General features: G+C 59.3%; 1 protein-coding gene across 1 annotated transcript in view; it reads left to right on the top strand.

The window, feature by feature from the left end:
• The window catches only part of ANKMY1 (ankyrin repeat and MYND domain containing 1), a 31,729-nt gene that overhangs the window by 4,461 nt on the left and 4,371 nt on the right, over window positions 1–22,897 (top strand). The window contains exons 5-17 of the mRNA XM_013004387.1: window positions 1,774–2,246; window positions 3,290–3,506; window positions 4,260–4,424; window positions 4,740–5,152; window positions 7,807–7,978; window positions 10,247–10,390; window positions 10,956–11,090; window positions 11,965–12,072; window positions 12,473–12,604; window positions 13,809–13,922; window positions 14,160–14,325; window positions 14,898–14,976; window positions 18,425–18,585. Coding sequence (XP_012859841.1) covers window positions 1,774–2,246; window positions 3,290–3,506; window positions 4,260–4,424; window positions 4,740–5,152; window positions 7,807–7,978; window positions 10,247–10,390; window positions 10,956–11,090; window positions 11,965–12,072; window positions 12,473–12,604; window positions 13,809–13,922; window positions 14,160–14,325; window positions 14,898–14,976; window positions 18,425–18,585 — 2,479 coding nt within the window. The remainder of the gene's footprint in view (window positions 1–1,773; window positions 2,247–3,289; window positions 3,507–4,259; window positions 4,425–4,739; window positions 5,153–7,806; window positions 7,979–10,246; window positions 10,391–10,955; window positions 11,091–11,964; window positions 12,073–12,472; window positions 12,605–13,808; window positions 13,923–14,159; window positions 14,326–14,897; window positions 14,977–18,424; window positions 18,586–22,897) is intronic.

Below are 22,897 nucleotides of genomic sequence, written 5' to 3'. Positions count from 1 at the left end.
ACAAAACAAGAGACCCGAGAACTAGAAAGGCGAGGCTTCACCACCCATTTATCCCTCCGCCTTTCAACCAGCCCCACATGTAATTATCAGCCAGGCTGGCACAATTAACTAACTCACTATATATATCTTCCCTCCCGTATGGCCCTTCTGTGAGGGACTATCCAGTTATCTTACAGGTAGGTTTTGGGTCTCCACTTTGTCCATGCTCCTTCATATCAATCTGATTGTTTTTGAACTTCTGATACCTATGCATGTCGACATCACATGATCATACAGGTTGGTGTGCTTCTTCCATGTGGGCTTTGTTGCTTCCCTGTTAGATGGCTGCTTGTTTGACTACAAGCTTTTAAACCCCCAGATGATATATCTTTTGATAGTCAGGCACCATCAGCTTTCTTCACTGCATTTTCTTATGCACCCATTTTGTCTTCAGCGATCGTGTGGGGAAGGTGAGCATCATACATTGTTGAGGCCCTTTCTTGAAAGGACCAGCCCCCCGACCCCAAGCCACACAGCATCCCCAACACAATTCCACCTCCAGATCCTCAGCCTCATTGTCACCTCCCAGACAGTCCTTTCTGGCCCCTGTCCCAGGCTGGGCCTTCCTGACCCTAGGAACAGGGGCATCCCTGCATAGACCTGTGCCCACTGCACCGTCTCATTGGCTGTTGGTTGGGTGTGAAGGCACTTCCTTCTCTTGATTGGAAGGCATTGCATGTGCAAGTGGTCTGACACTTTCCCATTTGGGTGAAAATCTGTGCACCGAGCACTCGCCAGTGCGGTGCTTCCCACGTTTATGCACAGGTGGCACGGCTGACGTTCTCTGTCGTCCTTTCCCAAAGGTCCCGGCATGATCTGCATACCCTCATAAGCTCAATGCCCGCCCCTTTGCCCTCCCTCTCCCCGCTTGTGGCACCACAGAATGAAACCCTGCCGGTCCTGCACCATTGTGACAATTACCCCCATGCCTGAGCCCACTGTTGCAGCCACTGTGTCCATCCGGCTCCTTGAGGGTCTTCCTTTTCTTTTGGCACCCCTCCACTCTACGATGTCCTCGTCCGGGGGCTGGTCTCTCGGCAACATGTCTAAAGTACGTGGGATGAAGTCTCGCCGTCCTTGTCTCCAAGGAGCATCTGGCTGTGTTGCTTCCAAGACAGATGGGTTTGTCCTTTTGGCATTTTCTGTGTCCAACTTTCACGTGCATATGAGGTGGTTGATGCCGGGTCAGGCGCACCTTAGTCCTCAAAGGAGCCTCCCTACTTGTCAACATTCAAAATAGGTCTTGTGCAGTAGATGTGCCCAATGCGATGTGTCATTGGATCTCTTGGCTGCTACTTCCACGAGCACTGATTGTGGACCCAAGCAAGACGACTTCCATCTTCACTCACTGATCATGATGGTACCCATTGGTACAGCTGTGAGGACTTGGGTCTTCTTGACATCAGATTGTCATCTGCGCCGCAGGCTGCAGGTCCTCCCTATTTGCAGCATGCAAGGTAACCAGTAAAGTACAGCACGAGTTTGACACTGATTGACCAGTAACATCCTTTCAGGCTTATAGTTATTGTTAAAAATCACTTTATTGGGGCTCATACAACTCTTATCACAATCCATTCATGCATCCATTGTGTCAAGCACATCTGTACATTTGTTGCCATCATCATTCTCAAATAGGTTTACAGTTATTATGCTGAAAGCTGCTGAGGGCTTTCTATGAGCAGGCGAGGCATGCAGCCCTGCCGACCCTGCAGGTCCTCCCTCTTTGGCCTGCAGGGACTGTATAAGGCCGACCATCGCTTCGGGCCAGGCGTGGAGACCTACCCTGATGGCAGCCAGGACGTGGGGCTCTGGGCCCATGAGCACCTCATTAAGCTCTGCTTCCAGATGCCCGGAAGCTTCTCCTTGCTCAGCTTCCCCGAGCTGGCCCACTGCCTCCAAAATGGCCCGTCCAGGCTCAGTCTCTCAGAAGAAGAGGCAATGGAGTGGGGCCTGGATGAGTGCCAGGACCCCTTCTTCTACGAGTACAAGAAGTTCCTCCTGAATGATGACCTTGTGCTGCCCCCGGACATGCCCACCTACTCCACGGACAATGGCCACTTGCCCATGACCTATTCCCTCCGCAAGGACCTGGAGGCCCAGCTCTTTGTGGATGACATCCCACCCTTCGTGGAGGATGGGGAGCCCTGGCTCATCACAAACGAGACACCCCTGATGGTCAGAATCCAGAAGCAGGCATACAGATTCAGGTCAGCTGCTGCTGCCCACTCCCCCAACCCCCCGCCCATCCATCTTTTCTGCCTTTCTGCCCAGGTGTGCAGGCCAGGGCCCTGCTCTTGAAACCATCCAGCACTGGCTGCCCTTTGGTGGGCAAGCTGATTTGTTAGGACAGGGTAAGTATCCTCCTCCGATAGGAGACAGTGGTGCTTCCATGGTGGAATTCTTACCTTCCCGCTGGGAGACCTGGGTTTGATTCCAGGCCAGTGCACCTCATCACACACACAGATCTGTCAGTGGAGGCTTGTTTGTGGCTCTGATGCCCACCCATCCACCCACCCAGCCATCCTCCATATATCATCCACCCGTCCACCCACCCACCCATCCATCCGTCCATCCACCCACCCACTTATCCATTCACCCATCCGTTATCATCTATCCAGCCAACCACTCATGCAGCCAAGCAACCATCTGTCATTCCTCGTTTAACCACCCACCACCATTCATCCTCCCATCTGTCATCCATCCAATTTCCATCTACCCATCCATCCACCCACCCATCCATTAATCCATGCAAACATCTATCATTCCTCATGCATCAACCCATCCATCCACCTATTGATTTATCTTACACCCATCCACCTAGCATCCTATAATCACTGAGGACAGGGCGTAGCCACCATGAGCCCATGATTTCTTCATTTTGCACACACGTAAGGGGCACACAACAGGCATATGCAGTGAAGGCACTATGGGTTTGTGTGAGAGTCTCAGGTGAGTCATTGTGGGTGCTGGGTGCTGAGCTCTGTGTCCCTTATGTGTGCCTGGCACCTCCCTTCCAATGACCCCACTGTGAACACCAGTTTCTTAGCAAACCGGGGATAACTGAGATGACCCTTCTCCAGATGCTCAGCCTGGGAACCACTCAGGTCAGTGGGTCCCCACCTCTGTGCTGGTGTGTGGCCACTGGGGTCCATGACTTGGAGGGCGGAGAAGCTGTGGAGCAGGAAGGGGAGTGGTGGCCGTGCCGCAGGTGTCCGAGGTCTGCCGGCACCACTGAGCCCGCTGCTTGCAGGAACAAGAAACACTTTACCAACTGGCACCTGGACGCCATCATGCAGGGAGACCGCAGCAGCTTCGCGCATCACGGGCCCAGGGAGCGCCTGTCCAGGGAACTGATCCTAAAGGCTGAGAGCGGAGACTACGACTGGATCTACGGGGTCCTGCGGGACAACCTGGTCTCTGCCAACGTGGCTGACACCAAGGGCTACACCGTGCTTGCTGCCGCTGCTGTAAGCCCCAGCCTCCTGCTGCGATGGCCCCTGAGTGCCTCCCCCCCGGGGGGGGGGGGGTCAGAAGTAGGGCCCTGGCTTCCCTACTCTGCACCAGGGCCAGAGGGGCATGGCGGGCGCTCCTTGTCTGCTGCGCCTGACCCTCTGCCCTCCGTGGGAAGCCCAACCCACGTGACCTGCCAGGTCTAATGGAGAAGTGGGGGTGATACAGCCCCTCGGTGCCCCCCACCAGCCTGCCTGGGCATGACTGCTCAGTGCTGGAGGCCCCAGCTGGCTGCACAGAGCAGAGAGGTGTGTGCCTCTGGGGAGTCTGGGCCCTGGAGGTGGGAAAGTGTCCTGCCCTCTCTCCCGGCTGGGAGATGCACCTTCTCATGGCACCCTTCTTCTGCCTCTCTGCCTGCCAGTCTGTCTGTCTGTCTGTCTGTCTGTCTGCCTACCTGCTAGTCTGTCTGCCTGCCTGTTTGCCTGACTACCTGTCTGTCTGCCTGCCCATCTGGGCCTCTCTACTCCTTGATGGGCCACCCTGCTCTGCTGTGATCCCTTTTGACCCAAACGATGATCCTGCACATGCATGTGTGTCCATGGGGTGGCCAAGAACGGCAGCCGCCAGTCAGCCACCCGTCCTATGGTTTCCCTCCTTCATGCTTGGGTGGGCGTGTTCTCTGTCCCCTTCCCCCAACACCACATGGGGTCTCCCTCAGGGTGGTTGACCCCTGGCATCTCTCTCAGGATGAGTTTGCGCTGCCCCACCAGGTCTACAGCCACATTCGGGTCATCAGCCTCCTGCTGGACAGCGGTGCCGACGTGAACAAGCTCTCAGATGAGGGCCTCTCGGTCCTCAACATGTGCTTCCTCCTGCACTACCCCACCGAGACCTTCAAGGTCAACATCGCCGAGCGGACAGGGCCAGAGCACCAGGTCAGAGCCCGGTCTCACGCGAGGGCCCCCATCACGCCATGCGTCCACTCACTGCCCATCCACTGCTTCCATGCCCAGTCCCTTGTCTTCCTGCTGACCCAGGGGTGTACTCTGGGCATCAGACCCAGTGAGGATGGAGCAACACGTGTTCGCAGGGGCCTGGTGCCACCTCCCCGTGGCACACACAGCAGGACCTCAGGTGTCGGGTGGGGGCCGAGAGACATGGTCACTACATGCAGTTGCACATGTGTCTTCCCAGGGCCGAAGCCTCATCTTCCTCCATTTGTGTATATCTTTGTTCTTAACCTTTCGCAGGAAGTGACTGTGAGAACCCCAGTCCTATTGAGCACCCCCTTCCTGCCTGCCAAGGACCCCATGAGACCCCTGGAGCAGGAGGAGCAGGCCCTGTGCCAGGACCAGGAGGAGCCAGCACTGGTGGCGCCGGACTTGGAGGCTGAGTCCGCAGGGCCAGACTTCTTCAGGATGTCCCGGGAGCCAGGGAGGCCACCCCCCAGGCAAGGCCTGGACGAAGGGCTGGCCAGGGCTGACAAGGGCAGCAGCGATACCACCTTCGACTCCAACGTCTGTGTCCAGAACTTCTCCATCGACCTCTCCCCAGAGTTTCTGGAGCGCACGGCCCAGTTCTCTGGCCTGCTCAGGGCCCCGTCCGGGGGCACCCACAACTCCGACAGAGGTGCCCTGCAGAGGACGACGCTGTCCATGGCCGAGTGAGTCGCCGGGCAAGTGGATGGGGCAGCAAGGAGCAGCACTGAGCCTGCCTGGCACTGCCTGAGTATGGCCGTGGGGAGTCTATCTTGGGGTCCCCATGGTTGTCTCCTGGGCAATAGGTGCGGGCAGCACAGGAAATGTGTCCTAGGAGACATACAGGTGGGTGCTGGTCCTCATTCGCAAATTCCACCCCTCCACCTGTCCCTTCACACCTGCCCACCCTGGGTCTGGGCCGGTGGTTCTCAGAGGCACCCTGTTGAGGAATCTGCGTGGTCAGAACGCTTCTCCTCTCTCTGTCACCAGAAGACATTGTTGGCTATTTCTGCCATACTTGCTGCCGCACGGCTGTGAACAGAGCAGCAGTGCTGTGCATGCATTGGCTGTGGTCCCAGGCACCACGGGGCAGCTTGGCACACCCCCCGTCCCCAGCCACACACAGCAGGGACCAGCGCTCACAGGAGGTGGAAACTGTGCCTGGTGAGCTCCTGAAGTCTCGCCCTGACAGGAAGGAGTGAGCTGGCTGCACCCAGGTGCTTCCAGCATGTCTGCCCCCGCCATGGCTGGGTACAGACGGCCCAGCTGTCCCACCCTGGCTTCCTGTGGCTGCTCATTCTTGGGCATTTGGCTGATGCTGCCCTGAAGGTGGACACAGCTGGTCCTGCAGGACCACGCCTGGCAGTATGTCTGTCAGGACACACCAAGCTCTGGTGGAGTGTGGCTGTCTGTGGTTGGCTGCCGCCAGGTCGGTTCTGACACCCAGCCACACTGAGCACCCTGGAACACGGGCCCTCACATCCTCGCTGCGCGGGAGTCCACGCCACTGGGTCAGTCCAGCTCCTCTAGGGCCTTCCCCAGTTTCTCTGCTTGTCCACCCTTCTCCAGGGACTGGACCCTCCTGATCACACAGCTAACATGTGTGGGACCCAGTCTCACCATCCTCACTGCCAACGAGCATCTGGTTGTGCCCCTTCCAGGACAGATGGGTTTGCTCTTAACCAGCAGCATGCGTCGAGGGCATCCATTGTTCTGCGCTCGTCCTGGTTCCCTGTCCAGTTTTCAAATGCCCCAGAGGCAATCGAAAACCCCGAGTCATGGGTCAGGCACACTTCAGCTCTCAAGGCGGGATCCGGACCTTTCCGCACGCTAGGGAGGCCTTGTGCAGCAGGCGTGCCCCGTGGAACATACCGTTGGAGGGCTTGGTCGCTGCTCCCGTGAGCCTGGGTTGTGGACCCAAGCCAAATGAAACCCTGACCGCGTCCAGCGGTTCTTCGGTGACTAGGTGACCTGTGGGTCCAGAGGGGAGCACGTTGGTCCTCTTTGTAGCGAGTCATCGTCCGTGCTGGAGGCTGCCATCCTTGATCTTCCTCAGCCAGTGCTCCAGGCCTGCCCGGCTTTCCATGAGCAGGCTTGTGCTGCCTGCGGGTCAGGTGGAGAGGGCACATCTGTCGCCCATCCTCGGTGCTGGAAGAGGTGGTGCTGTGGTGGCAGCTGTGTGACACCAGCATGGCTTCTGATCCCGTGCGGCCGCATGGATCTGAATCAGGAAGAGTTCCACCCCATCAGGAACCAACTTCTCCCCGACGACCCAGGCCTGGCATTCCACGGGGCTGACATTACATGGGGCTGGTCCAGGGGCTTGAACGTGGCCAAATCCCCAAAGCTGACTGAGTCGCCTTTCAAGCCCCACATCAGTACTCACTCTGTGCCGACAAGTGGAGTTCCAGATGGACAGACCAGGAAGAGACGCCTGGGGACTTTCTCCTGAAAAACACCAACCAGCGGAAACCCTCAAGTTCACTCTGGTCGGAGTTGCCCCCGGTGATGGAGGTGCAGGTGTGGGCCAGGGTCCAATTTGATGGTGGCTCAAAACAACCGAGAATGCTCCCCTCCCCAATCTGGAAGAGCCGGAGACCCCCCCTAGCTGTGCAAGGAAGCCCTTCCCTCTCCCTATTCTCCTGGACGGCCCCTTGAAGCCCATGGGCTCAGCCTTGAGCCGCCTCTGCTCCCCACTGCCTGTGCTCTGGGGCGCACGGTGGCTGGTGCTGTGGGACTCAGGATGTTTGTGAGAGACAGGAGAGACCACTTGGACAAGCTCCAGGGCACCTCATGGGCCATTATGGGCTGAGCCTCTCCTCGGTGCCCCTTCACCCGCCATGCTGCCAGCCTGGCCTCCACTGCCCTGCACTCGCTCTCCTCAGCTCCTCCCGGGACCCACCCTCCCTGCCTTCTCTCAGCCTGCCAGGCGGGCCTGTGGGTGTGTGTCCCTGCCCACCCACCTGCACCTTGAATCCCTGGGCGGCCAGCAGTGTGCAGGTGTGTGTGCTGCGTGTGCACCTGTGTGCACGCATCCGTTGCCTGATGTGCGCGTGCACACTCGTGCCTTTTCTCGAGTGTGTGGCATGCTGTGCCCTCCCAGTCAGCGTCCCCAAGGGTCGGGTGGGGCCTGCCCCCTCTCCCAGGCAGGCTCCGAGGCTAGTGACGGGCACCCACTCTGCAGGGCTGGTGCGGGTGGGGGCAGCGCTCTTGGAGATGCTGCTGGCCCTGGTGGCAGTGGTGGGATTTTCAGGGCTTGTTCAGGTGCAGGCTGTCTAGGTGGTCGGGGCGCTGTCCAGCAGCTGGTGCTGAAACCACCTGCACCTCCCATGACCCACAGGCGTAGAAGGAGGTGGCAGACCATCCAGCTGCTGCTGCACCGAGGCGCTGACCCCAACCTGTGCCACGTGCCCATGCAGGTCTTGTTCTTTGCCGTGAAAGCCGCGGACGTGGACGGCGTGAAGCTGCTGCTGGAGAGCGGGGCTCGGACTGACATCCGATTCCCCCCGCAGGTGGGGTGTGGAGGCAGGGGTGGGAGAGGCCAGGTGTGCATGGGGGCAGGTGTGAGCAAGGGCGGGCGTGTGGGAGACCAGGTGTGTATGGGGCCGGTGTGAGTGAGGGCGGGCATGTGGGAGACCAGGTGTGCTTGAGGAGGCAAAGATGCCTGCCCATTCTAGCGCCTGTCCGTCTGTCCAGACCCCACTTGCATCTCTCTGACGCTGGTCCGAAGGGCTGTCCAGTCATTTCTGTAGTTGCACAGCGAGGCTGAAGCCCTCCCCCGTGCACACTCAGAGATGAGTTCCAGGAGCATCACCTTGGCCACACACGGGCCACGTCACAGCCACCACCGGGGCTCCAGTTCGAAACTAGCCCCCAGATGATGCATGGGCAGTCTGAGCACTTTGTTCTGAACATCACAGTGTTGGAGAAAGATCTGGTGACCTGATTCCATCCAAATTAAACTGAAACCCATGGCCGCCGTGTGAACTCTGTGACTCACAGTGACTGGATTGACCCTGTAGGACGAAGCAGAACTGCTCCACGGAGTTGATGAGGCTGTAAAGCTGCAAAGAAGCTCCACTGCCTGGTCTTTCTCTCAAGTGGTGACTGGTGGGTTCAAAGCACAAATATTTCCATTAGCAGCCGGGTCCTTAACCCACGGTGCCACCCGGGATCCAGCCAAGGAGCCACGGTGCTCCACAGCTCCAAGGTGGAGTGGACTTAGGGGCAGTGGTTGGTTTCCTTTTTTCTTTTTTAATGTTCTCCTCGTCTGTTTCTAAAGGAGTCTTGGTGGGGGTGGGGGTTAAGCATTGGGTTGCCACCCTAAAGTTTGGCAGTTAAAACCCGCCAGCTGCTCCAAGGGAGAAAGATGAGGCTGTCTGCTCCCACAAAGACTGACAGCCTCAGAAACCCTTTGGGGCAGTTATATTCTGTCCCCTGAGTTGGCAGTGGGTTGAGTTGGGTTGACTTTGGCGGCCTTTACTGAGAGTCATTGCTCAGTGGTGGCCCCTGGTGGCCGATTGCAGGCTGTAGCTCCTCTTGCAGGCCCATGGATTGGCTCGGAGTTTGAGACTTTTCGGAGGGAAAAGCTGAGACTGCGGGACTCTTATCTTGAATGGACTGAGGTTCCCCCGTCACTCTGGCGAAGGCATCACAGTCTTCCTCCCAACTCCAGTTCATCCCATCCTTCATCCAAATCCTCGTTCTTCAGTCTTCCTCCAAACCCAAGTTTTGCCTTTAAATGTGCCTGGGTGGGTGAGCCACAGGGTTTACTAATGGAATCATGGCAGATGCCCCCCCCCCCCCCCCATCACCCTGCTGATCCTTTGTCTCCACTGTGGGCAAGGGCCTTTGAATCCCTCTGGCTGGTCCCCTGTGCAAGCTCTATCTGAGTGATGAGGAAATGCAGGGGGCACACCGACTCCCTGAAGCTTCAGGAGGCGAAAGAGACCGCAGCTCCTCCCTAGCCCAAAGCCCACGGCCATGAGGCAGAGATGGGCATGCCTCTACCTCCATCCTTCCTTCCCCTATCTGACCACAGCACCTCCCACAGCAAGCTGCTCCGCTGGGCTTGGTCACTTGGTGTCCTGGCCCCACAGAGCAGGTCTGTCTTAAGAGAAATACAACCAGGGGCTGCTTAGGAGCAGGGATGGTGAGACTTGGTCTCACGTGCTTTGGACGTGTTGTCAGGAGAGACCAGGCCCTGGAGAGCATCATGCTTGGTCAAGTGATGGGGTGGCGACAGAGAGGAAGGCCTCCAACAAGATGCATGGGCACCGTGACCGAAGCAGGGGCTCAAACTGAAGAAGAACTGCGGACAGCACAGGGCCGGTGGGGCGTTGCTCTCTCCTTCGCCGGCTTCCTGTGAGGGGGACCATCTGGATGGCACCGCCCCACCTAATTCTGCTACCAGGAGCAGGGTCGTGGCGCACAGGTGACAGGCCTGTGTGGCTCTGGTGGTGCATCCCCAAGGGCTGAAGACACCGGCACATGTCACTCTTGTCCCCACGGCTCTGAGGCAGAGTCTTTGTGGGCCGTCCCTGTCTGTCCCCGGGTCTCGGGGTTCCTGGCATGTAGGTGCTTCTGCCCCATCCCAGGGCCCATCTCACCTGTGTCTGGTGTCCTTTTGTAAATGTCACTCGTGGCCCTGCCAGCACAATACAAGCAACCCCTCTTTCCGAGCAGGGTCCCACTGGAAGGAGCAGGGGACAGGACCTCCTGTCTATGGGGACCCGGTTCCCTCCCTAACAGGCCTCACTCCCAGCCCTTCTCCTCGGCAGCTGCGGTCACTGACCCCTCTCCACATCGCGGCCGCCCTGCCTGGCCAGGAAGGCGTCCAGATAACGGAGCTGCTGCTGCACGCCATCACTGACGTGGATGCCCAGGCAGCCGACCAGGACGAGGTGTACGGAGGAGCCCACCAGGTGCGTCCCCACTCAGGGCCAAGCCTCCTCTGAAGGACCCCGGGTCCACTGCCAGCTTCACCCAGGGGTGCAGTATAAGAAGGCGAACAGCATCTGGAAGGTCACCTTTCATCCTCTAAATCCCTGAGCAGGGAGGGGCCTGCAGGGTGGGGTGGCAGGAGTGTGGGCCTTGGACAGAGGGGCACCCGGGGTGTGGGGGGGTGTTCAGAGGAGAGGTGGCAGGGGACAGTGCAGCTGCAGTGAAACCACCCTGAGATCTAGCTGCCATGACCCTGACCCACCCAGGACTCAACAGCCACTGGCTGGACCCCAGCCCCGGGCTGCACCTTGCTTCCTTCCTCCCAGGGGACCCAGCTCCTGAAGGTGGTGCTGGCAGGGTCCATCCCTTGACTGCTGTGTCCTCACAGGGTCAGGGACTCTGGGGCAGGGTGGGGGCTCCGGCCCTCTGCTGTCACAGGTATGGGGACTGCAGGCAGGAGCCCAGGCAGCTCCTGAGGTCACTGCTCAGTCCCCTGTGCTGTGCCTGAGTCCCTGCCCCACCACCCCCATGTGTCCTCAGATAGAGCAGCTGCCTCCCTCCTCCCTGAAGCTCAACAATGAGCTGGGCCCCCCCAGCACCTACTACACCCCCTGCCCACCGGCCCCTGAGGGAGGCCGGACGCCGCTGCATGTGGCCTGTGAGCGTGAGGACGACAGCAAGGTGTGTGCAGTGGGGGAAGGGGAAGCAGCAGGGACCCTGTGCAAGGTGGGCTGTTTCCTGGGGTGGGGCTGGGGGTGTCTGTGAGGAAGGGCCGGGTGGGGGAGGGGAGGAGGTCTGCTGTGGTGTCACTGCTCAGACCTTCTGCAGTGGGGGAGGGGGCAGCACAGGACGTGAGGAGGGCAGGGCGAGACTGGGGTTCTCTCTCAGACACTGGTTGTGACTGCTGGGCCCTGGGCCCCACACATGACTTCTGGGACATCCCCCGGCTCTGGGAAAACAAGCTGCTTGCCCCGGAAACAACACCCTGCTCAGAGCACATTCTGTCCTCTCCATTTGAGTGGGCATCCCTCCACCTGTTAATCCACCTATCGCCCATCCACCCAGTCCTCCCCATCTACCCAGCCACCCATCCATCCATCCATATGGTCGTACTTCCATGCTTCTGTCCTTTCATCCATCCATCCATCCATCCATCCATCCATCCATCCATCCATCCATCCACAGAGCCAGCCCTCTTTCCATCCATCTATTCATAAAGCCATATATCTATCCATATACTCATTTATCCATCCACCCATCAACCCAGTCCTCCCCATCCATCCATCCATCCATCCATCCATCCATCCATCCATCCGTCTGCCCCTTCCATCCTTCCATCCATCCTCTCATCATTCATCCATCTACACACCTGCCCACCAACCCATCTGTCCAGTATTTAAAACATTTTCTGAGTGCCAGGAAGGTGCTGGCATGGAAAAGGAGCAATCATCGACTAAATTGATCGGGGATTAACTTTCAGTAAATGATCAAAGTCAAGTGTTCCTGGGGCCTTAGGATGCCTCTTTCACCAGTTGCTTCCTGTCTCCTCACGCAGAGTGTCAGGGACATAGTCCGACTCCTCCTCTCCCACGGCGCCAACCCCAACATGCTGTGGAGTGGCCACTCCCCGCTGTCCCTGTGCATCACCAGCGACAAAGACTTGGTGAGCACACCCACCTGGGGCCCCGCCCCCAGGGCCGGCAGCGCCCAACCCTGTGGCCGGAGCTTGCTGGGGGGGGGGTGATGGCATAAAGAGGGCATGGCGCAAGGACAGCAGAGCGTCCAGTTTGGGTGGGCTCGGTGAGGGCAAGGCAGAGAATGGAGGGTGAGCAGTGTGGCTGGAAATAGCCCCTTAGTCCCTCCTGGAGGGCCTGCCCGGGTGCTGCTCTGGGCACTGGGTGGCAGTAGGACCCATGGACTGTTGAAACAGGGTGGTGAAGCCATGGACAGTGTCCATGCTGGGGGCTACCATGGTGGCCAGTCCCAGTGTGGCCTCCTCTGGGGACTTTCTTCCTGTAGGGAGGTGGCTCAGTGGCCACCAATAAGCCCATCTCTGTGCCCAGATTGTGAGGGAGCTCCTGGCCCATGGTGCTGACCCTAACCTACCCCTGACCAACGACCTGGGCAATGCCCTGTGCCTGGCCTGCGACCTGCACTTTGACCACCACCACAGCGTGGACCACAGGCTGACCCTGGTGAGAGGGCTGCCAGGGCGCTCAGACTCGGACCTGGTGCCCTTCTGCTGACAGCGGGGGGGACAGGTGGGGGGCGGGAGGGAGGGGGGCTTGTCACCACACTCAGGGGTAGGAGGGGAGGACAGCCAGGTCTTTGCACTGGAAGTTTTTCACTGTGAATCGGGTGACGGGTTGCAGAGCAGGCCTGTCCCCACCCAACAATTCTGACTCTTCTGTTCCATCTGGGTGCCCAGCTCCACAGGGAAAGCATCTCTGCCCCGACCCCCACCCCCGCCAGCTCCTGTTCCCCTCCTCCTCTTCTCCTTACCGAGGGTCCCACCTCCCTGTTTTATGAGCCCTAACAGCCGAGGAGTGAGGAGCGTAGCTGCCCAACCACTCACACCCAGGCCCAGAGGCCGGCTGTGTCCAAGGAGAGGCTGTAATCAGGGGCAGGGGAAAAATCAGGAACAGGGGACAGTCAGGAACAGGGGTAGGGGCATAGGCAGAGTCAGGGACAGAGTCAGGGGCAGAGACAGGGCAAGGGCAAGGCCAGGGGAAAGGGCAGAGTAGGGCAGCAGGGCCCTAGTCCAAGTCTGGGTCAGGGGCAGAGGCAGGAGGACTTCAACATACCAGGCAGGGCCTTTCTGGGCTTTGGGTAGTGGAGAGAAGACAAAGTGAAGGGATGGTGGCCGGCCTTCAGTGGGGGCTCTGTGTGTCTCTTGGAGAATGGGGAGCAGGGAACCTCTGTGAGTGCTTTTGAGGGGGTGCTGGGCTGGGAGGGAAGAGGGCAGGCCTGGCGTTTGCCCTCCTGTTGCTGACAGTGGGGCCATGCCAAACACAGCTGGTGGTGGTCAGGACTCTGCAGGGCAGCTGACTGATGCCAGGCATGGAAGAGGCCAGACCTCCCATGGGGCAGGTGTGTCAAGGTGTCCCCAAGGCGAAGCCTGACATGACTGCAGTGGGATGGTCATTAGCATGGCTCAGCCTCAACTCCGTGTCTGCATACCTGCATGGAGCCCTAGCCAGAATGCATGTGGAGGGACCCTCTGCCCTTGGGTTTAGGGCTGGGCACAGTTGGCAGTGTCCCGGACACCCCGATTTTCATCCTCTCCTGACAGAGGCCCTGTGCCTCCTGGCCCAGCCCAAAGGTGCCCTTCTCCTCGAACCCCTTCCTGCTGCCCTCCCTCCTTTCCCCCGATTGGCCATAGCAGGTTCATGTCCACAGATTGACCGGCTCATCTACCATGGGGCCAACATCCTGAGTCCTGTGACGCTGACCCAGGGGGATAAGGTGGCTGTGGGCACAGCAGTGGACTATGGCTACTTCAAGTTCTTCCAGGTGCAGCCTGGGCCCCTGACTCAGGGGGCCCACAGTGCTTTCGAGGAGGGGTGGGCTGGAACTGACCACAGCCCACCCCACCCCCCACCTCCCGCCGGACACACACTGTGTTCGGCACAAGAGTGGAGGCTGGGGCTGATTCCTGGCACTGGCGGGGGGTGGGTGTGGGTGGGTGGGGGTGTCTGCCCTCGGGTGGGGTGGCTGGCCCTGGCTCTGACCCCGAGGTGCCTGCCGCAGGACCGCAAGATCGCACACTGCGCGTTCCACACGCTGCTGCCGGCTGAGCGGGAGACGTACCTGGCACGGAAGCGGCTGCTCGAGTACTTGGGCTTCCAGCTGCGCCGCGCAGTTCTGGCTGTCGAGAGCCAGTGGGACCTGCAGAAGCTGTCCCTGAGCAAGAGGGGTGGGTGGGTGGACGCCTGGACAGTGGGGTGGGCTGTGGGGGGGGGGGCGGGGGAGCGGCGGGGGAGGCAGAGAGGGTAGGTGCCAGGGTAGGAGGAGGGTGGGCAGGTGGGTTTCCGCGGAGTGGCTACTGCTCAGCCACCCTACGCCCCACCTCCCCAGCAGCCCCAGCTCTCCCCCAGGGCATGCACAGAGTTTGAAATCTGATGGGGCCAGGCAGGAGGGGCACCAGACACAAGCGCCTGTTGCTGCCGGGGCCTACAGCCAGTCCCCCTACCCAGTCCTTCCCTCCTGCCCCTGAGAAGGTGCTGATGGAGGAGGTGGGGGTGCCCAGAGCCCTGCAGCCCTGTCTGCAGCAGGGGGTTCTTCATCCTCAGTGGACCAGCAGCACCCACCCCCTCCTGGAGGCTGCTAGCTCCTCCCATTTCCAGCTTGAGGCCCACTCGGGTGCTGTAGGGTCCCCTGGGGGTCAGAGACTAGGGGCCCCCAAGGCTGCATCTCTTACTTAGTTCTCCGGGGTGACTCAGGACACAGGAGGCTGTGCTGTGGTGACCCTGGTCCCTTCTCCTGCAGCTGAGCTGGCTCCCCCCAACAGGCTGACGAGGAAGAGCCTGGGAGCTCTTAAGTCTGAGGAAATGGAGGAGGCAGAGGAGTGAGTCGGGCCGGGGGGGGGGGGTGCAGGTTAGGAGGAGGAATGGCTGAGCCCTGCCCACCTGAGCCCGGCACGCTCACCCAAAGACCACTCAAGCCTCCTCAAGAAGCCAATTCATCCACTTCTCTCTTACACACACACACACACACACACACACACACACACACACACACACACACGAGAGTCCAGGTAAGAGAACCTGTGTGGCAGCTGGACCCAGTGACACAGGGGGTGGGGGTGGGTGGGAGGGGGGGTGTCACCAGGAGGGGCTCAGTGACAGCTAGTGACCACAGGGCAAACAGTACAAACAAAACAGCATTGACAAGAAGCGTGATGGTCATGCTGAGAGAGGGGGAGGGCAGCACTGTTTAAAATGCCCGGTCAGAGCTGGAGAAGTGAGAGATATGCAGGGCACAGGGGGGTCTCAGACCCCCAGGACCTGGCACCTCAGACTCCCACAGACCACCGTTGAAGCTGAGGAGTCCTACTCTTCCTGTGTCATCTCCTCATGCTGAGAAGCAAAGTGGGGACAGTTGGGGCCGAGGAAGCAGGCAGCATCAGCCACCAAGCTTGTGGTCAGGTGTCCTCCTGTCATCCCGAGACACAGACCCCACGTGTCACAGTACCACAGGGGGACGGTGACTGAGTGGACCGGGAAGAGACCTGGGGGTGGGGCCTATCAGTGGGGGGACACAGCAAGCCTTCCCCACTCTGGGGCACCTCCAGTGGCCCACTGGTTGGTTGACAAAGATGTCAGCACCAGAGAACCCCAGAACCTAAGCCCGTCCTTTCTCCAGGAGAATGGACCAAGCCGGATCCAAAGCACATTTCTGAGTTGTTCTCATCACCCAGGGTCAATGTGTGACGAGTGGAGGGGAAGAAGGGAGGAGGAACCAGAAAGGAAAGGGAATTGCTGGAAAAGACAGGAGGAACCCACCAGAGTGGGTATCAGAAGGGGCTCTGACACTCGCTCTTGGGGGCAGAGTGGCCAACGTGAATGGAGAAACGATGGCGTTGACGAGCGGAACAGAAAGCTTCCTTCCCCACAGGAGCTTGAGCAGACAGTCCAGTGTTACAGTGAAATGCAGAAAGACCCGGAGGTAGAAATCCCAAAGGGAAGGACATGCTCAGCGTCTCAAGCTGGAAGAACGGACAGCAAGAGCCAAGCCTTGAATTGTAAGGCAGAAAGGTCCCAGGGGCAGAATACAGAGCGGCGCCCGAAGCATCAGAAGATGATGGGAGGTACTCAGTCCACGTAACGAGACCAAGCACTCCAGATCCAGCCTTGTCAAGCGGCAGCATGTGACCAAGAGCCGTTGGTGCTGAAGGAAGAAGCCCAAGCTGCACTGAAGGCAGGAGCCAGAACCAAGCCTCCTGGAATGGATGGCACACCCACAGGCTTGGTGCTTCAACAAGCCGACGAAGGCTTGGCAGCACTACGCACTGAGCACTTGGAGGTCTATGCCAGGCAATTTGTGAGACAGTGACCTGGCCAACTGTCTAAAAGGGATCCACCTTTATGTCCATTTCAAGGAAAAGGGACCTAGCAGAGATTTGGACATTATCAGGCAGTATCATTACTATCACCTGCAAGTGAACCTTTGCTGAAGGTCATTCAAAACAGTTGCAGTGACAGGGAACCATCAGAAAGCCAAGCTAACTTCAGAAGAGGACGGGAACAAGGGATTTTGTCGCTGACGTTAGTTGTCTCGGCTGCAGACAGAGAACACCTGAACGATGTTTACTTGTGTGTTACCGTGAAAAGGCATTTGAGTGTGGCTCGTGAGAAACTAATGCATAATCTTGAGAAGAGTGGGGATTCCAGAACACGTCATTGCCCTCATGAGGAACCTATATTAAGAGACAGCTGTGCCAACAGAACAAGGAAACACTGCTTTAAGATCAGGAAAGGTGGGCCAGGGTTGTATTGAACAGAGACTTATTCAATCTGTATAGGCAGCCAATAATCTGAGAAGCTGGACTGGATAAAGAAGTGTTTGCATCAGCATCAGAAGAAGGCTTATTGCAGATGGCCCCACCTTGCTCACCGAACGTGCCGGGCCTGGACCCACTTGCTGATGAAGATCCAGGACTGCAGCCCTCAGGATGGATTATGACTCAGGTAAAGAAGGCAGAAATCCTCACAGCCAGACCAACAGACAACATCATGATAAATGGAGCAAAGATCAAAGCTGCCATGGATTTAATTTTGCTTAGATCCACAATCAATGCTTACGAAGCAGCATTCAAGAAATCAGTGTATTGCACTGGGCACATCTGCCACCCTAGACCCCTGAAAGTGTTGCAGAGCAAGGGTCTGCCTTTGAGGACCAAGGTGTGACTGGCCCAAGCCATGGTATCTCACCCACCCGGACGCACGGCACACTGACCAGAGGAGAATCCGTGCACTTAAACCATGGCGTGTCCCCACCTGCCTTGGAGGAAGCGCCACCTGCACGCTCCTCGGACTCGAGGATGGCGAGACGTCGTCTCAGGTACTTAGGCTCTGTCACCAGGAATGAGATGAGTCCCGGAATGGACACCACACTTGGTCAAGCAGAAGGTCAGAGGAAACTGTCCAGGAGCTGGATCGGCTCTGCCGCTGCAGCAATGGGCTCCTAAACGCCCTTGTGAGGCTGGTGCAGGACTGGCGATGCTCCTGTTGTAGTCCGGTCGCTGTGTTGGGAGTCCACTGGACGGCACCACCCTTGGGGAGTGCCGATGGTGAGGCAGTCAGTGGTAACGGAAGAGATCAACCCAGACGGGTCACAAGGGAAGCCTGGAAAAGAGCCCCTGAGAAGCTCGTGGGGCATCAGAGCGGGCTCCATGCAGTGGACACGCGGTCAGTGGCCAGGTTCTACCCGCGCTTGCAACTGTCGCTTGCCCTTCTTATTCAAACACTGCCTCATTTCACAAGCTCCCCAGGTGTGACAGCATGGTGCCCCCCACACACATGGACGGGACGTCTTTACTCAGTCAGCGGGCAGTCCTCTGGGAATCTGTGTGCCTTCTGTTCTGACAGCACTGTGCTGAGCGTCCTTGAAGCTATCCTGCATCTTCCATGCACCTCCCTGCAAGCACACCTTTACCGGGGCCCTGGCCCTGGCTGGAGGTGGGGGTGGGGTAGAACAGCAGGTAGCACTGTCTCCCTGCTTTGGTGAAAACAGCAGGGGTTTAGTCACAACTCAGGCACTCAGGATCAACATAGATCACAAGGTCACAAGGTGTGAATCATAGGCTGACCTTGGCAGATGGGCAAAGGCTTGGGGCACCAGCTGCCACCAGATGAGCAGGGGCCCTGGTTAACCATGGGGGTGGGCATGGGCCCAGACTGAGCACAGGGAATGGTAGGGGTCCTGGTTGGCCATGGGAGGTGGGCAGGGGTCCTTGTTGACCATGGAGGGTGGGAAGGCTGAGCACCCTGGCTGAGCACACGCCCTGCCCACAGGATCCCCTTCTTCAAGTTCTGCTTCCAGTGCGGCCGCTCCGTGGGGGTGCGCCTGACCCCCTGCACGAGATGCTACGGCATCCTGACCTGCAGCAAGTTGTGCAGGACCAGGGCCTGGAATGAGTACCACAAGCGGGACTGCGGTGCCAACATTGCCCAGAGTATGTGTCCTTCCTGCTGCCCCGGTGGGGGTGGGGGAAGGAGGGGATGGCATCAGGCCTGGGGCTCTGAGCTGCCTTACCTGTTTATGGGCATCCCTGAGCCCAAAGGGGGCTCCCCGCCTCTGTTCAGCAGTGGGGAGCACAGATACACAGAGGCAGGCCAGGTCTGGGGGAGTCTGGGCTCCTGCTGGGCCCTCCCTCTGGGGTCACACCTCTGTGCAACCTGAGTTTCTCTTGGGCCTCCCTTGCCCCTCCCTTCCTCCTCCCTCCTCTGCACCCCTCACCAAGCCACTTCCACAGAGAACAGATTGTGGGGATCCTGGGCTCCCAGCCTGATGATGGGGTGCCTCCCCAGAGCTAACAGAACAGCTGCCCAGGGGGTGTCTGAACAGTGCCTGCTTAGCCCTCACTGCCCCCATCCCCTGAAGTTTCTGCAGGCCCCACACACAGCTGGGACAAACACAGCCCGGGGCCTGTGGCAGCTCCTGATGGGGGCAGGCAGCCACCCCACCTCTCTTCCCTCAGGCCCCCGACTGCCCCTGAGACTGAGCCCCCACACTCACTCCCCAAGGGTCCTGAGGACCCCTTGTCGCAGCCACAGTGTCAGTCCATCTCACGGAGGGCCTTCCTGTTTGTCCCTCTCCTTTACCCAGCACGGTAACCCGCCCCAAACAACGTTGGGGCCTGTAGGAGCAACAGTCCGGCAACCATATACAAAGATCATAGTAGGTCATAGAAGACAGGAGAGATAGGGCAGAAGGTAAAATACAGGAGTCAGACACATTGTATGGTAGTGTGCTCACTCTTGGACCGCCATGATCTCAGCAGCAGAAGAGAGAGGCGGGAGGAGAGAGTATATTTCTAACCAAGGCTTATATATACTTAGGGTGTGCAAGCCACCCCCTGATTACAGGGAACCGCATACGTCACAGGAAGGGGTTGTGCCATAGGCAATACAGCAATGGGAGGGGGATGATCTAGGAGTGTACATGCAATAGAAAGAGGAAGGATTAGGGGTACACATGTGACAAGATGGGCGGACCCTAGATTCATGCCGGTGGCCTAACCTTGATGGTCCTTGAGCCACTTGACTTACACGGAGCTCCCCTTCAGGAAAGCAGTGCTCGGTCCTCCTCGGCAGGGAGTGAGCCCACCTACAGTGGGCCTAACAGTAGTCTGGTTGCTCTGGATGGCTGATGCCCTCAGGGAGAATACTTCTAAGCAGCTGACCTCTTGCCCTGCGCTAGCAAGCAGACTTGGCATATATTTGGGGGAGACAATCTGGGGAACGACCTTTCCGTATCCCACACAGCATGACGTCCTTCTCCAGGGACTGGCCTCTTCTGACAACATGTCTAGAGTATGTGAGACGAAGTCTCGCCTCCTTGCCCTTAAGGAGCCTCTGGCTGCGCTTCTCCTGAGACATCTGTTCTGTGGCTGTCCGTGGTCCGTGGCACCTTCCATAGTCTTGCTGGCTGGGTCCCTGGGTGTCGACCCTTTTCTGTCCACCCCACCCTCCCACGTATCCACTGCCCACCTTTTACATGAATACGAGGTGATTGAAGAGGCCGTGGCCGGGGTCCGGGTCCTCTGATTTCCTGACTGCTGCTTCTGTGCGTGTCGAGAGGATTTTGGCTCTTTGTTTTCTGTACACTGAGTGGCAAGCATTCTGAAGTCTGTGGCTGTCAACAGCTGGTGCCTAGATAGGTGCTTCAGAAAGCGATGAAACTTCCCCGGACTTCTGAAGCTCCCCTCACACTTGTGTGTACGTGTGTGTAGAGAGGGCCCACCCTGGTGCAGTGGTTATGCATTAAGTTGCCCTGGACTTGACTCTGCCCATTGGTCTGTCTGATTCCACGGCTGTAACGTGATGGCCAGACCCTCCCTCTGTTGCCTGTCTTTCTTGGACACCCGGAGAGCCACGTGGCTGTGGTGGCTGTGTTGGAGTTGTTGGCCCACCCCCAGCTGGCCCAGGCTCAGGGTGACCCCTGCACAGCCGCGCTGAGCGCTGCCCTGCCCTGTGCCATCCTCCTGGTAGGCTGTGGATCAGAAGGGGTTCACTGGCAGATTCTGGGAACTCGGTTACCAGCCCTTTCTTCCTAGTCTTAGCTTGAAGTCCCTCAGAAAGCTGCTCAGCCACAGCCATGTGTAGCAGACGCCTGGGGCGCAGAGCCGGGAGTTGACCCAGCTGTCCCACATGGAGGGCTGGGTTTCACCCCGGAGCCAACCCTGCTCCACTGTGGTCAAGGGAGCTGGAGGCAGACCCCTGCAGAGAGGGGGACTCCAAGCGACCCCTGCTTCTGCTCTTTCAGCGCCTGAGGATCTGCCCATGTAAAGTGCAGCTGCTCCCAGCGGACCGGCCCAAGGCTCCGGGATGGCTGGCGGGACCCAGGCCCTCTCCAACACGGAGTCGTAGAATGAGCACCGAGCGCCTGTGCGGGTCACTCACTGTCCCATCGTGCTCAGGGCGGGGCTGTGTGGGGGTGGGCCGAGAGGGTAGTCTTCCCGACCAATGTCCGGGCAGCGGCTGGGGGGAGATGCACTGGCGGGAGCCATTTCTGCCCACCAGCTGGATGGGTGGTGGAGGTTCCTGGAGAGGGATGGCCAAGGGGCTCACATGGCAGCATAGCCCGAGTCTGTGGGGGGCCGGGACTTGCCAGTGCGGTGTCCCTGCCCTGACCTCGCCTCTTTCTGGGGAAGGGGGAGCCCCTGTCCCAGGTGTCTGGCATGGGACCCCTCCCTGGGTCGGTGAGCTGTCCTGAGCCATCTGGGGTGGCTGCGGGGCTGGCGTGCGCATGCTCCGAGAGCCCCACTTCCCAGGAGGAGCCCACTCAGAGGGCAGGCCTTTCCTGGCGTCACAAGGGAGCTCTGAGTCCTGCTCACACCCTGAGGGAGGGGTCTGCGGCCCGAGGACAGGGTCAGTATGGCGGCTCAGCAATGGTGGAGTCTGCTGTGGGGAAGGTGGGGTCTGGTGGGGCTCTGCTGCAGGGAGGTCAGGGTCATTAGCCAGGAGGATTCAGCCAGCGGCAGGGAGGGCGAGGTCAGAGGTGGAGAGGGCGGGGTCTGTGATGGGAGGGTGGGGTCTGGTGGAGAGGGCCCAGTCAGCTGCGGGGGGGAGGGGCGGGGGGAAGCAGGTCTGTGGTGGAGGCAGTGGAGGGGCCATTTGCTGGACGGGGAGTAGCCCTTGTCCACGGCGCAAAGGGCGTAGTCACCATGCAGGGATGGGGTTCATGGGATGCCAGCTCATACGCCCTGCGATAGGTCCCATCTTACCAGCCTCGGGTCCAGTGACCACCCCTCCCTGGCAACACCTCTGGCTAGTGAGGGACCACTCACTCTTGACCTCGGCTGGATGGGAGCCAAGGTCGGGGCCACAGGCATGGGTAGGGGCTGGGCAGGAGTAGCTCGGGGAGTGGTGACGGAGGGGCTGGGCTGGGTGCTTGGAGGCAGGGCTCCCAGACAGAGATGAGTGCTGTCAGGGCACACCTGGGTGTCACTCGGTCATTTACTCTCAACCTGGAGCTGGGACACTCGTACAGCAGGAGCTGGGGGGCAGCTCCGGGGGAGGGGTGGCATCCTGGGGCTCGAGAGTGACAACCCAGAACGGACTCAGCAGGGGAGGAGGCACCCCTGAAATGGAGGGGGTGTGAGTGCAGCAGCTGACCCACGGGAGAGTCTGAGGCCGCACGCAGAAATGCTGGCCATCTGAGGTCCCTGTTTGACTGCTGGCCCAAGGCCTGGGAACTGCATGGACCCCCTGCCAGCCTCCAAAGAGCCCCTGGTGTGGCCACCCCAGGAAGAGACTCTCACCTGCTCAGCACCTGGCCTTAGTGCAGTCCTGGTGCTGACCACCTGCTGGAGACAGTGCCCAGGCACCTCTCCCTTCCCAGGCCCGCCTGTGGATCCCCTCCCCCACGACAGGCCACTCATTGCCGAGGCGGGAGGTGGACTTGAGGCTGTCTCCCGGGCCCGGAGTCCCATTGCTCTGGGCGGGGGGCAGTGCTGGGGCCGCAGGGACAGGGCACCACGCAGAGCAGGGGTCTGAGGAAGTCTGGTGACATGGTGGGACCTCAAAAGTCCCCTGGCGGGGAGAGCCCCAGTCTGGTCCTGGATGCAGCCAGCCCTTTTTCAGGCTGGTTCAGGGGTGAAGGGGTTTCTGAGAGTTCGGGGGGGAGGCCAGTCAGAACCTCAGTGACCAGCCAGAGGCAGGGGCCGGAGAGAGGTCCAGGGCATCCCTGAAGCTGGGCTGGCAGTGTCCCTACCAGATGGCAGGTGTGAGGTGAGGGGTGGAGGGTCAGGAGGAGAGTGGGGC

This window comes from Echinops telfairi, unplaced genomic scaffold (assembly GCF_000313985.2).
Source record: "Echinops telfairi isolate 266 unplaced genomic scaffold, ASM31398v2 ScPeMD7_3;HRSCAF=10, whole genome shotgun sequence".
Taxonomy (NCBI): domain Eukaryota; kingdom Metazoa; phylum Chordata; class Mammalia; order Afrosoricida; family Tenrecidae; genus Echinops; species Echinops telfairi.
This window is presented reverse-complemented; position numbering and strand designations above follow the sequence as displayed.